Source organism: Musa acuminata, chromosome BXJ2-3, assembly GCF_036884655.1.
Source record: "Musa acuminata AAA Group cultivar baxijiao chromosome BXJ2-3, Cavendish_Baxijiao_AAA, whole genome shotgun sequence".
Taxonomy (NCBI): Eukaryota; Viridiplantae; Streptophyta; class Magnoliopsida; order Zingiberales; family Musaceae; genus Musa; species Musa acuminata.
In genome coordinates, this window is record NC_088340.1 from 13,570,292 (window position 1) to 13,585,000 (window position 14,709).

General features: G+C 39.9%; 2 protein-coding genes and 1 pseudogene across 4 annotated transcripts in view; 2 read left to right on the forward strand and 1 right to left on the reverse strand.

Moving 5' to 3' along the window:
- Window positions 1-95: 95 nt before the first annotated feature.
- LOC135607459 (pentatricopeptide repeat-containing protein At2g26790, mitochondrial-like) lies at window positions 96-11,857 on the forward strand. 3 transcript variants are annotated; one of them, XM_065099290.1, is made up of 4 exons: window positions 181-386; window positions 626-2,764; window positions 10,537-10,597; window positions 10,677-11,857. In XM_065099290.1, the coding sequence occupies exons 1-2, from the start codon at window positions 355-357 to the stop codon at window positions 2,694-2,696; spliced, it is 2,103 nt and encodes a 700-aa protein (XP_064955362.1). In that variant the 5' UTR covers window positions 181-354; the 3' UTR covers window positions 2,697-2,764; window positions 10,537-10,597; window positions 10,677-11,857. The 3 variants fall into 3 exon arrangements, with proteins under 3 accessions (XP_064955360.1, XP_064955361.1, XP_064955362.1); XM_065099288.1 differs by having other exon boundaries at window positions 96-2,764; XM_065099289.1 differs by having other exon boundaries at window positions 96-2,764; window positions 10,544-10,597.
- A 366-nt stretch (window positions 11,858-12,223) lies between these two features.
- LOC135607546 (histone H4-like) lies at window positions 12,224-13,086 on the forward strand (annotated as a pseudogene).
- Window positions 13,087-13,540: 454 nt separating this feature from the next.
- Window positions 13,541-14,709, reverse strand: part of LOC103978216 (NAC domain-containing protein 54) — a 1,478-nt gene continuing 309 nt past the window's right edge. The window contains exons 2-3 of the mRNA XM_009393931.3: window positions 14,470-14,709; window positions 13,541-13,973 (exon numbers count right to left, since the gene is read on the reverse strand). The exon at window positions 14,470-14,709 is cut by the window's right edge and continues 38 nt beyond it. Of these exons, the coding sequence (XP_009392206.1) occupies window positions 13,686-13,973; window positions 14,470-14,709 (528 nt within the window). The 3' untranslated portion in view covers window positions 13,541-13,685. The remainder of the gene's footprint in view (window positions 13,974-14,469) is intronic.

Here is a 14,709-nt window from a genome sequence, read left to right on the forward strand (position 1 = left end):
GGAGACCGGTCAACCGACATCACGGAAAAGCCATGCAACACCAAACAGCTAAATCCACCACTCCCGATACTCTTTTCTTTACGGCTCCCCAAAACCCCATCCAAACCCTAATCCTTGCCTTATCGATCTCCGTCCTCGATTCGATCCCCGTACTCCGTCTGCCATCCCCGCCGGAGCCCTCCCATGAGTCATCCATAGCCAAGTCTCGGTCTTTGATCCCCTGGATGCTTCGATCCCGTAGAGCCGAATCACTCCTCAAGCGGCCGGCGCTTCGATCCGTAAAGATCTTAACTCGTCTGTCAAACTGCGGCAGTTTGCCTCTCGCCGCCGCCTTCTCCTCCGCCGATGCCTTGAATGAGGACATACGTTGCGTCGTCGAACCCAAGGTTCGTCCCGTTCCCCATCTCCTTTCGCAGAGTTCGTGCGGGTCGGCTTCTCGCGTCGCGCGGAAGCTGCGGTGTGTGAGAGGGAAGCCCGAGGTTGCCCTCGCGTTCTTTAAGGACAGCGTGGCCCTCGGGTTCCGCCACGACCACTCCACCTACTCGGCGATCGTCAGAATCTTAGCGGAGTCCCATTGTCACAAACAATTGGTGACTTTCTTCTGCGATTTGATATCTTCTGGCAGGGAGCATGGTTTCGAAGTACCGGCCCTTTTTGATGCCCTTGCACGTCAACTGATCGATTCGAGCTTGTTGACGTGTGCAGTCGATGCTATGATCGAAGCATGCACATTCTGTTTGACGCCTGAAAAGGCTGTGTATATGTTTTCCCAGCTGAATTCGTCGGGGTTTATCCCATCGGCATGGTCCTGTGTCGTTCTTCTGAAGTTTATCACTGAAGATGGCGACTTGGAGACTGTAATGGCAGTTTATGATCAGATGAAGAAATTAGGGACTAGTGTAGCTGCTAATTTATCTTCAGTGGTGATCAAGGCTCTCTTTCAAGCAGGGAAGTTAGATGATGCACTTCAAATTTTGGAGGAAGTCAAGGAATCTGGACTAGAACCTTCTCCAATCATCTACTCGGATGTTATAGAAGGCTTGTGCGCTTGTGGGAGATATGAAGCGGGTCATGCAATACTTGAAGAAACAGTAAGAAATGGTATTGATGTGAATGTTTTCACCTATAATAAGGTGATTGATGGACTGTCTCAAGGTAGGAGACTACAGGAAGCTGAAAAGCTTTTAAAAGAGATGATAAAAAGAGGTGTGCGCCCAGATACATTTAGCTACGGAATTCTTATTCGAGGTTACTGTGACACAGGCAATCTGATAAGAGCTCTGGATATGTATGAGGAAATGGTGACTCACAGCATCAAACCAGATGCCACCATTATAAGCTTTCTCCTTCATTGCTTCTGCAAATTGGGTATGGATTTTGAAGCAATAGAGTTCTTCCAGAAATTTAAGGACTCAGGGCTTCATGTTGATGAAGTTCTGTATGATATCATTATTATCGCACACTGCAAGCTGGGAAGAATGAGAGATGCAGCGGAATTGCTTAAAGAAATGAAGAGTAAGGGGTTGAATCCTGACAAGATCCACTACACAAATTTAATAAATGGTTATTGTCGCAAAGGAGAAATGTATAATGCCCAGAAGGTGTTTGCTGATATGGTGAAGAAGGATGTTGAGCCTGATCTTTTTACTTACAATGTATTAGCCAGTGGGTTTTGTAGGAATGGATTTGTTAAGGAGGCATTTGATCTACTGGATTATATGTTGGATAGAGGCATAGAGCCGAATGCTCTCACCTATAGTGTGGCAATCGATGGTCTATGTAGAGGTGGCAAGCTAAAGGAGGCAGAAATACTTTTTAAAATACTGGAAGAGAGGAAAATTGCACAATGTGCTGTTCTTTTCAGTTCAATGGTTTGTGGTTACTTGGAATCCGGTTGCACAAAAGAAGCTTACATGCTCTTTGTTAAGTTCTCTGAGCAAGGGACCCTTGTAGATGAGATTGCCCGTTGTAGGCTTATAAATGAACTTTGTAGAGACAGGGACATTGAAAGAGCTTCTGCTGCCTTCAGGTTGATGCAAGAGATGCAAATTACTCCTGATGAGCCTTGCTATTATAATCTTGTTGCTGCTTATTGTCAGGTGGGTGATATGCATAATGCTCAGATTTTGTTTGATGATTTTGTACACCAAGGTCTTTCGCCCGATGTCATCTTGTATACAACACTAATAAGAGGATATTGCAAAGCCAATTGCTTGCAAGAAGCCTGTGAGTTGTTTTTTCAGATGATACAAAGAGGTACCAAACCTGATGTTGTTGCTTATACAGTAATGTTGGATGGTTATTTAAAAGACACTTTGCAAAAGGGAAGGTCAGACTACGATAAGGAAAGATGGAAAACTGAAGTCAGAGAAAAGTACTCTAAATTGTTAAATAGCATGAGAGATATGGAAGTCAAGCCTGATTCCGTTTGCTATACAGCATTGATAGATTGGCACTGCAAGATAGATGATCTTCAGGATGCTCATAAACTCTTCGATGAAATGATTGAAAAAGGACTGACACCTGATGCTTACACATACACCACTCTAATTTCTGGGTACTGTAACAAGGGGAATATAGAAAAGGCTGAAGGCCTGGTGGAAGAAATGCTAAACAAAGGAATCCAGCCCAGCAGTCTTACATTCTCAATCTTGGACCGTGGAAGCTTGTGTTCAAAAAGTTTGCAGATTCAGTAGCAACAATTGATGTGCTGAGTTATTTTTTATTCCAAAACCTCAGACAGCATCAGGGACATACCTCAAAGGTGAGAAAGAAAAATATTCTATCTTTTCTCCTAACATTATTTTCATTTAGTTTGCTTGTGAATAATATATATCACATGCTGCATGAACCTAATTATGTTGCTGATAGTTAATAAGATTCTCTGTTGAAATTGCCTTGACAAATCTGCCTAAACACCGTATGTCACTTGGAATTGTTTTTGCTATGATAGTCTATTTTTTACAACGAGACTCTTCGGCAGGAGAATCCTATTCTAGCCACTCTGAATCACATTAACTCAACTTCTGTTTTTGTTGTTTACAGGCATTCATTTTAGTCTTTAACTTTATCAACTGGTCTGTCTGTTGTTTTATTCTCTCAAGAAAGAAAATCTAACTCTTGTATTTGTTTATATCTCAATGCACGGTAAAGATCATGTCAGTTGCAGTCATTGTTTATCTTGCATCACTACCATCTCCTTTCTTTCTCAGGACATTGTTGAGGAATAATATATCTATTTTGAGATACACTTGATTCTTTATTCTGGGTTTTTTCAACTGCAATTAAATCGCATTGCAGAAAGCTCTTCCCATGGCTAGTCTGGTAAGCTGATCAAGGATCAATAGCATGATAATAATTGCATCTGATTCTTGAGGGAAAAAAAAGCCATTTGATCCTTTCCAAGTCTAGAATCAAAGGCTACTCATCAAATTCTGAAGCATTTTCAGCATAAATCACCTCATAGTCTGTGTGATGTACCAGACTTGACTGCAGATATTATTTTGATCATCTTTCTAGTTTCAAGGATATTTTATTCTTTTCTCTTAGTGGTGGGTTTTTAAGATTGATTATTAATCCCTGATTTTTTCCTTTTTTTTGTTTGTTTCTCATTACAAGTAATAAATTTTAATTTCTTCATGGTTCTCAGTGTTAGGATCAAGAGCGGCACTAAGAGGGGGGGTGGGGTGTGAATTATTGCAGCGGTAAAAATTACGTCGCTTCCGGAAATTTCATTTCGTACGATAAAACCGATTTCGGAAACTTGTAAGTGTATACGAGTGTAGGCGTAGTAAAAGCACAGTAAAGAGGAGAGACAGTTTGCTATAAAAGTAAATTGCAAGAAGTAAATGCAAACCGAGTTATAGTGGTTCGGTCGTCGTGACCTACATTCGCTCCGTCGATTCCTCTTCTGTCGAAGCCACCGGCATCCACTATCGATCTTCCTTTAATATACGAAGATCAACATCCTTCTTACACCCCTCTTCTCCTTTTCACAGGTTTAGGAGATGACCTTTACAAGCACTCACTCCTTTCTCAAACTATTTTAACACTTAGACTAGAAGAGGAGCATTCTCACAAGAGATTACAACAACGTTTTTCCCTTTTTAAATTCTTTGTGCTTGTATTAGTTAACCAGGGATGAGAGAGGTATTTATAGGCTTCAAGTTGGTTCAAATTTGGAGCCTAAAAATGTCTCATCCTAGGTTTTCTGGGTACTGGCGGTACCACCGCTGTTACTGGGAGGTACTACCATCGCTGGTCTGCCACTGGGCGGTACTACTGTCCCTGGTCTGCCACTGGGCGGTACTACCGCTGGCAGCATTCACTGTCGGCGGTACCACCGCCCAGTCTGGGGGTACCACCGCCCAAAAATCCTGGGATGTTGTCTCCCAAGCAGTGCCACCGCTGGTTGGGCTTTGAATCCAAGCCCAAACCAACCTAACTTCAGGCCCAGTTGCCTCTAACAGAGTTGATGGGATTACCTCCCAAGTCACACTCTAATTATGTGCTAACTACGAAATTTAAGGCATACAATAAGCTAAATAAGTTTGGTTTCTTCCGGCGATCTTCCGACGAACTTTCGGCGATCTCTCGGCAATGTTCCGGCAGACTCCCTGCAAGCTCCTGGACTTCACGACGATCTTCTTGGCGAGTTTCGATGAGCTTCTTTGGCAAGCTTTAGGACTTCTCGGTCAATTCCGGTAGAACTTTTGACGAACGTTCGGACTTCCGACGAACTCTTGAACTCCCAACGAAATCGCGTTCTTGACTTCGGGACTTCATTTTGCTTTATGCCTTGCTATCGTAGTTAATCCTGCATACATAAAAACATACTTCGATCTAGACAATTATTACTAAGCATGAATCATGTTATCCGGCATGTCATTAGTCCATCGACGCTTCGTCCGATTCTTCGGCGCATCGTCCTCTCTTACGGCCTATTGCCCAATTGGCCAGTTGACCTCCGTAACTCGGATATCCTTGGCACAATATCCGCTCTTCTTGGCCCGATGCTCGAATTCGCGACCCGAAACCTTCTGCCAATATATGGACCGATCATTCGGCACGACGTCCAATCTTCTGACATATTTTCCTCCGTCCCAACATGATTTTTCCTGCTTTAATTGTCTCTCCTTGATCGAAGCATCTTGCATTACTTAAAACGCAGATCAAATCATAAATACTATCAATTGGTTTCATCATCAAAATCCGAGATTCAACAATCTCCCCCTTTTTGATAATGACAACCAATTGATGACGGAGTTAACCTTAACTCCCGGAGTTTAAACAAACTCTCCTTATCAATATACCATATTGATAGAACTCTTGGATTCAAAAATCCAAGTAACATGTTATCATAAACTTATGTATAACATCATCATACTTCTCCTCTTTTGTCATCAACAAAAAGGAGAAGTGCAACTATCAAGTGTTTAAGATATAAGCTCAAATCATTGTATAATAAACATAATATCAAGTTTTATCATTATGCAAGCTAGCAAATTTAGCAAGTGCCACATCATGTTAGAACATACAAGCTATCAAGTTGTAGATATGCAAGGTAGTAATATAGCAAGTTTACAACATACAAGCTAGCAAAAATTTCGAAAGCAAATGCAAGATAGCTTTCTTGTTGAAGTGTGTAAGCTAGTGATTCTTGTTTCCTTTTGCAATGTGCAAGTTGTATGTTTTGCTTCTTGAGTTAGGCAAGATAGCACTATTGCTTGAGATTGCAAGATAGCATTTCTTGCTTTTGAGATGAGCAAACTAATAAGTTTTGCCTCTTTTTGCGATATGTACGTTTGCAATTTTTGCTTCTCTTTAGATGTGCAAGCAAGCAAGTTTTTGCATCTTCTTATGCAAGCTAGCTAGTCTTTCTCCTTACAATTTGTGAGCTAGGAAATTTTACATATATGAAAGTTGGCAAGATTTTTGCATCTTTTGAGATGAGCAAGCTTTTTGCTTCTTCTTGAAGTATACAAGCTAGCTAGCAAGCTTGCAAAATTTGCTCCCCCTATGTCATTGTCAAATAGAAGGGAATAATACAATGCTGTAATTCTTTTCCCTTTTTATCAATCTTCACATAATGACAAAGGTAAAGTATCAACCTTATTTTAATATGTTTGTGCATCATTACAGTTTTAATCTACAACGTGCATAATTTTAAAACATTCCATATCATTCTTACTCTATGCATGATACTAAAAATAAATCAATCATCATATCATACATGATACTCATAAGCTAGCAAATGTATATCATTTTAGAGCATCAAAACAAGATCACGAGTATTTCAGACATTTATATCATCACATGAAGAATATCAAGAAGAACTAGGTGATGAGATATACTTCAAGAATGCAAGGAATTATACAAAGACAAAAAATCATATCACGAAAGATGAGATCATGTGAATACCAAAAGACATGATTTATTTAGACAAATCTCCTCTTAAATAGTCAAAAAGAAATCTTAGGAGATCAAATAATAAAAGATATTCAAATGAAATTTTAAGTTATGAATTTCGAAAAAGATATTCTCTTTAGTAAATCGCAAAAGGAAACGTAGGGGAAAAAGATTTCAATTCATATGTAAGAAATCTTATGATTTACATGGAAAATCTCCTCTTTAGTAAAATACTAAGAAAAATCGTAGGAGTACAAAGAAGAGATCTTGATTATAAAAAAATCTCATGAAATTCTAAGAAATCAAGATCATGATTTTGATAAAACTCATTCAAATTCAAATGGTCAAAATTATCAAAATCTCAACATTACTTTCAAGAGATTCAAAATGGCATAAATAATTTTATTGTTCTCTTAGTGAAAAATCGATAAGGTAGGGATTTGAGAAGTTTTCAAGAAAAATTCTTTCCTCTTTTTGTTTCAACTTATTGATTGATTTCATACATGTATGTTCTTTTCTTTTATGTCAAATCCATGCATCATTCATTAACACCAAAAAAGAACTTTCAAAAGATCGTAAAAATTATCATTCCTAAATTCGAAATATAAACTCGTTAAGCATGCTTTCAAATCATCATTACATTTTTATTAAGACATATGGTTTCGTTGAATATAATGTTGAATGATTCTTAAAGATATCTAAATTTCTTTAGTTTCAATTTGTGTGATTGACTTTATATTAGCATGCCCAAATATTTGTTCTTATGTCAAAACCATGCATCAACGTTTAAAACGGAAAGATAAAAAATCATCAAGATCAAAAAGTGTAACACATAATTCCAAAACATATGATTTCAAATCATTACTTCAATTCCTCATGCATAAAAATCATCAAGCATGATACAAACATTTATTTTCAAAACATTCATCATGATAAGACATACAAACCAAAGAAATCATTAAACATAAAGCATATTCATCAATCATGGTTTTATTGAGCATAAGGTATTTTCAAACAAAATCGAAAATCAATATGAAAATCATCAAGATATACATTATTGCTTCTTAAAACATACATAGGATTTATCTTAAGTATTAGATTTAAGTCTAACATTTTTGTTTATTTATCATAAAACATATAATTTTCATGATCATTTTCAAAATTACTAGAAAGATAAGCATGATCTTAAAACTTTTAACATTTTCATTACATCATTAAACATGTAATTTTCAAGAAAAATAATTAAACTAAATTAAAAATAACTCATGAAAAGCATCATGTAATTTTGAAATAAACTAAGGGGATTTTGATTAACTTATCGTTAAAAGCCGTTAAGGCGTAGTTTGCCACCTCGCATTTGTTGATTTTTTCCTCGTCTTTGGATGAGCTTGATTCATTCCAAGGTGCTTCTCTTTTCTTGCGTTCATAGTAAGTAGTTGCGTTCTTTTTGTTCTTTAATTTTTATTTCATGAACTTTTTAAATTTCATAGTGAGGTGTTCAAGTTCATCGCCACTTGAGCTTATGCTTGAGTGGTCTTCAATTGTTCTAAGTCCGAAATCCTTCCTGCTATTTGGAAGGTTGTTCTCGAGTTCGTTTTGTGCCACATTGGTCATTTCGTAGGTCATTAAAGACTTAATTAGTTCTTCGAGTGAAAGCTTGTTTAAGTCTTTTGCCTCTTGTATGACAGTTATTTTTGAATCCCAATTCTTATGAAGAAAACGTAAAATTTTGTTTACAAGTTCAAAATCTGAAAAACTTTTACCAAGTTCTTGTAAACCATTGACGACATCCGTAAAACGGGTGTACATGTCTCCAATGGTTTCGTTTGGTTTTATATGAAATAATTTGAAGTCATGCATTAAAAGATTAATCTTCGAAACTTTTACTCTACTAGTGCTTTCGTGTGTGGTTTCAAGAATGTGCCAAATATCGAAAGTCATTTCGCACATAGAAATTCGATTGAATTCGTTTTTGTCGAAGGCACAAAATAGAGCGTTTATAATTCTAGCATTTAAAGAAAAAATCTTCTTATCCAAATCATTCCATTCGTTCATTGGTTTAGAAGATTTTTGAAAGCTATTTTCAACAATACTCCATAAATTTAAATTTAAAGAAAGCAAGAAAACTCTAATTTGAGTTTTCCAATATGTGCAGTCCGTCTCATTGAACATGAGAGGACGAATGAGAGAGTGACCCTCTTGAAAGCCGAAAAGAGTCATTTCTCTTGGGTGTTAAACCAAATGAGAAATAACGTGGCTCTGATACAAACTATTAGGATCAAGAGCGACACTAAGAGGGGGGGGGGGGTGTGAATTTGTGCAGCGGTAAAAATTACGTCGGTTATGGAAATTTCGTTTCGTACGATAAAACCGATCTTGGAAACTTGAAAGTGTATGCGAGTGTAGATGTAGTAAAAGCACAGTAAGGAGGAGAGGCAGTTTGCTATAAAAGTAAATTGCAAGAAGTAAATGCAAACCGAGTTATAGTGGTTCGGTCGTCGTGACCTACATCTACTCCGCCGATTCCTCTTCCGTCGAGGCCACCGGCATCTACTATCGATCTTCCTTTAATAAGCGAAGATCAACCTCCTTCTTACACCCCTCTTCTCCTTTTCATAAGTTTAGGAGATAACCTTTACAAGCACTCACTCCTCTCTCAAACTATTCTAACACTTAGACTAGAAGAGAAGGATTCTCACAAGAGATTACAACAGCGTTTTTTCCTTTTTAAATTCTTTGTGCTTGTATTAGTTAACCAGGGATGAGAGGGGTATTTATAGGCTTTGAGTTGATTCAAACTTGGAGCCTAAAACGGTCTAATTTCAGGTTTCCTGGGTACTAGCGATACCACCGTCGTTACTGGGTGGTACTACCGCCGTTGGTCTGCCATTGGGCGGTACCACCGTTGGCAGCATTCACTGCCGGCAGTACCACCGCCCAGAAATCCTGGGATGCTGTCTCCCAGGCGGTGCCATTGCCGGTTGGGCTTTCAGCATCCTGGTTGGGCTTGAATTCGACCCAAACCAGCCTAACTTTGGGCCTAGTTGACCCCTAACAGAGTTGATGGGATTACCTCCCAAATCACACTCTAATTATGTGCTAATTACGAAATTTAAGGCATACAATAAGCTAAATAAGTCCGGTTTTTTCCGACGATCTTCCGACGAACTTCCGACGATCTTCCGACGAACTTCCGACGAACTTCCGACGATCTCTCGGCAATGTTCTGGCGGACTCCCGGCAAACTCCTGGACTTCATGACGATCTTTTTGGCGAGTTCCGACGAGCTTCTTTGGCAAGCTCTAGGACTTCTCGGTCAATTCCGACAGAGTTGATGGGATTCCTCTTCGGCGCATCGTCCTTTCTTACGGCTTATTGCCCAATCGGCCAGTTGACCTTCGCAACTCCGATATCCTTGGCACAATATCCGCTCTTTTTGGCCCGATGCCCGAATTTGCGGCCCGAAGCCTTTTGCCGATATGTCGACCGATCCTTCGACGCGACGTCCAATCTTCTGACATGTTTTCCTCCGGCCCAACATGATTCTTCCTGCTTTACTTGTCTCTCCTTGATCGAAGCATTCTGTGTCACTCAAAACGTAGATCAAATCATAAATACTATCAATTGGTTTTATCATCAAAATCCGAGATTCAACACTCAAGGCCATGTATGATCCGTTAGTGTCCATTGCATGTTGTACTACTATCTAGTAAGATTGAAAATAGGGGGAAGAAAGCTGCAGCAGATTTTACCATTTTATGGGATCATTTCTCTCTTCCATTGATAGTATCTGTTGAAGTTGTGTTTGATTGCCAATTTGAATAATCTGTATCCTAATATTGCAAAAGTTCTCTCCTAATTTATGCCCTCTGTATTTCTCTTCTTCTGCCTATGTTCAAAATTATTTTTATTGATTATGTATATTCAACTAGGTGTCTTTTTCTGGTTTTGTTGCCTCAAGCTGTATTTTGATGCTCAAAATCATGTAAGTTTTGATGTATGATTAGATTTAAAATTAGTGTTAAAGGATGAATCTGCTTCAGCTACTTTTTTTTTCATTTGTTCATTTTTTTTCATTTTGCATTTCAGATTTTATGTTGAGATCTAACAGAATATAACATGCATTAGTTGTTAGGTAATTATTCAACATTATCTGTGGGGGTTGAAGGAACTGGATTGCTTTGAGAAGGTATGTTGGTGCAAATTCTTCTTAGCCGCAAAATATGGTTGATATGTTTCAGTTTTGATCAATGTTTTAATTCTTTCAGTCCCAGATTTTGCACTGCTTAGCAAACTCTGCAGTAAGTTCTTGTGATTTATATTCAACATTGTAAAGCTCTAGTCCCTATTCCTTGATGGATGAAGAAGATTGGTCGGTCTTCATATATGATCTCTTCTGCATCAATGTCAACTGTAAATATGGATTAATTGATGATCTATGAGGAGGTGGCAAGCTCTGAGTGGCAAAATTAGGTCTTAGAATACTGGAAGAGGAGGAAAATTACATGATTTGTGGTTTTTTTAGTGAAATGGTTTGTAATTACCTGTAACACCATGGCACAAGAAAAGATGACATGCTTTTTCTGGGCTTCTCAAAGCAAGGGACAACTGTGGATGGAACTGGCATTATAACCCCATGATGCAAGTTACTATAGATGGAGTTTGCTTTGATGGACTGATTGGAGCTTGCCCGTGTTTTGTTTTAGGATTTGTTATATGGTTTCCTTTAGATATTTTATACTTCACTAATAAGCAGATACTGCAAGGGGCGGCAACTACTTGTTAGAAGCCTGGTTGTTTATGCAGGTAATAGACGACAGGCAGGCGTTGAGTATATGGGTTCTGATATGGTAATGTTGGATGGTTAATATAGAAAACTACTTGCGATAAGGCTGGTCATGAACGAAGGGATGTTGAGAAATAATCTGAAATCCTTGGATAATTTATGAAGCTACGAAGCGAAGACTGAATTCAGTTTATTCTGCAGCATTGATAGAACAGTGGCTAGATGGACTTGCCTTCAGGATGTTTGTAACAGTGGCTAGACGCAATATCGATTGATTGACACTTAAAGATGGATTCATCGTCAGGACGCTCAAACTTTTTCTATATGATATTTATGCTATTGATTCAGGGCACTCCTATGGCTACATAAAGCTTGAATCCATCCTATGGCTACTCCTATGGTAGAAGAAATGCTAAACAAAGGAATCCATCCTTATGGTCCTGCTTTCTTAGTCTTGAATCACGTAGGTTTGAGTACCAGATGATTGCAGATTCTATAGCAGCAACCTTTGGGTATCTTTTGGGGCTTCACCTGACAAGCATACATACATGTTCCTGAACATTATATTTCATTCACCCCACTGATGAAATTATGTACGCTTAGATGTTTGCTGGCAAGTCTTGTAACTCTTTTTTTCTTCAATGATTCAATGTTTTTATATTATTTTTTGTTTTTTTTTTTGGCAAAACATATTCATGTACCAGCAGATATCAGAAATAAACATCCAAGTTTTGGCCTGAATGATGAAAGTATGAATTATTGTCTTTCCTCTGTAAAATAATAGAAGGGTCATCCACTAATGAGCACATTAGCTTCTTTATAAATATATTTTATTATATAATTTGAGAAAGATGTAGATTGGAATTGTTGGTCATTATTTCTTTATCTTTTTGTATACTGAACCATTGAAAAAAGTACTTTACAAAAAAAATATATTTTTTTTGTAAATTATCAATATTATTTTATAATTAAAAACAAATTAATCATAATTCTGAAATAAAAAGTGGCCTACAGACCAACACACCCAACATGGAGCACGTGTGCCATGGGCCTCAGACCAACGTGGTCCGGTCTCCAGTAAATATGGGTGGGTTGGGCCGGGCCGGACTGATCAGCCCAACTCCTTAAGCGAAACGTTCTTGTTATGTTAATCTATGCTTTTTACTCGCCATGTCACCGATCCAAAACCATGACGTTATCCAATCCTCACCGTCCATTGGGGATCCATTTACCTTCCTAATAACATCTATAAAAGCCTTCTTCCCCCACATGGAGTTTATTCGTCCCACTCGAGTCGGCTAAATCTCAGGCAACCCTAACTCGTAGGATTGGGCTTTGATTCACGACAATGTCGGGGCTAAGCGCCACCGCAAGGTCCTCTGCGACAACATCCAGGGCTTCACCAAGCCGGCCATTCGCCGCCCCCCCGCCGCGGCGGCGTCAAGCGCATCTCGGGGCTCATCTACGAGGAGACCCGCGGCGTCCTCAAGATCTTTCTAGAGAACGTCATCCGCGACGCCGTCACCTACACCGAGCACGCCCGCCGCAAGACCGTCACGGCCATGGACGTCGTCTACGCCCTCAAGCGCCAGGGCCGCACCCTCTACGGCTTTGGTGGGTGAACGAGTCGCACCGCCCCTGTCGATGTTGCCGCCGCTGCCCGTGATGCCTGGCGAGCTCGATCGGGGTAGGGTTTTCCTTTTGGTTACTGGCCATCGGAGGTAAAAAAAAGGCGTCATCTTATTTTGGATTCACGAAATGGAAATCTTGGAAGCTGTAGTCGAACGCTCGCGATTTATTTCCTCCTCCATTCTTCATGAAACCCTCCGTCTATAATTATAGCTGATGTTGTGAACAGCAATCAATGAGCAACATGTCTTCTTCTGCTGCTATTTTATGTGAATGTGTGGGGCGAATGACTTGAATGGTTTTCCTCTCAGTGGTGTGAGCTGTAGTAGTTCATCGGCCAGTAACATGAAATGGTGTGACTCGAGAAAAGAGAGGCTATTGTAATGGAAGTCAGATGTGCAATTTGCACATCCAGCATCAAAGATCAATAGAAGAACCGAATCAGCTGGTATCTGTCCTCTTAATCTTGTACGCAAAATGAAGAAGTAGTTCAGCTTCATCTCTATCCATAGCGGGAGAAAGAAGTAGAGGGAAGAAGAGAGAAGGAGAGAGAGATCGAGATCATACAACCGTGAACCGTATAACATTTCTCTCCTCAATGCATATAGATGTTCTGATTACTCAATACACAGAAAGTGAAAGGTCTAAGTAGAGAAAAAGAAGAAGAAACCAACGCAGTGGGGTGGAGTCGAGCAAAGCTGAATCCACCAAAAACGCTTACTTTAATGATCTCAGTATTATTTGATTAAATGATCTTACCCAATCTTGTTATTTACCACCCAAGCAGATCTATGTGGAGAAAAACCCAATCTTGTTATTTACCACCCAAGCAGATCTATGTGGAGAAAAAGGTTTGGTTTGTTCATGAATTGACAATGGCGACGCATGAGGCCTCCTCGCCGCCCTCGTTGCTCGGTAATGTAGAACACCATGCGTCGTCCGTGATGAACTGCATCCAAGCGTCGTCTTTGTCCTCCTCCTCGACGCATGAAGATGATCCAACCGGCATGTCCGGCGACGTGGTCTCGTACTCGGCGGCCACCACGACTCCTTGGGAGCTCTCCCCCAGTATTATGCTGCACTGCGCCTGCTCTTCCACCTCTGTGCAGATAACGTTCTTCTTGAACACTCGACACAGTGCGTACGAATCCTGCAGAAGAAGAAGAAGAAGAAGAAGAAGAAGAAGAAGAGTGACTGAGACTACCAACTGTGCTTTTTCTCTTTGGAGGTGGAAGGATACAGCAAAGAATAAAGTGGAAAGCCACCGACACCATTAGACACCATGAGCTTACATGGATTTATGTCGGGTGGTAGTAAAAAGGTAGGTCTAATTACTGACAGATGCAATGTTGTGAGAGAAGAGGATATCACATTTGTCTTACTGGAATACCCAAAGCAAACCCAGAAACTAACGAATGCATTATCTACGTATAGCCAAAGAAAGGAATAGCTTCTATGGATCACAACCCTAACTTTGCATGCGCTCCCATGCACAATATTCACGTAGCAGGAGAGTGTTCTTGCTAGATCGCTATGTTCTTCGATCCTTGAAATGAAGCATCGGCAAGTCAACTTTGACTAGGGTTTCTCATGTAGTTGTTGTCTAAACTATCACCACATGCGTACTAGAGGAAGAAGATGAGGACCTGAAATCCCATGGTGTCCTCGCACTCCTTGTCGTCGAGGCGGTACTCGTGCATCACCCAGTCCGTTCTGATGCCTTGGGGAGCTCGGCCTCTGTAATAGACCAGCGTCTTCTTCATGCCGATAGCTCGATTCTGAGAGCAAACTCGCCGGTCCTTTCCTGTCGACTTCCAGTATCCTGCTCTGGTGGCACGGTTGGTGCGAAACCCGTTGGGGTATTTCCGATCCCGCGGCCCGAAGAA

What these genes read in the sequence shown, in the direction of transcription:
- LOC135607459 (XM_065099288.1), top strand. Translation starts at nt 225, where the DNA reads ATGCTTCGATCCCGTAGAGCCGAATCACTCCTCAAGCGGCCGGCGCTT.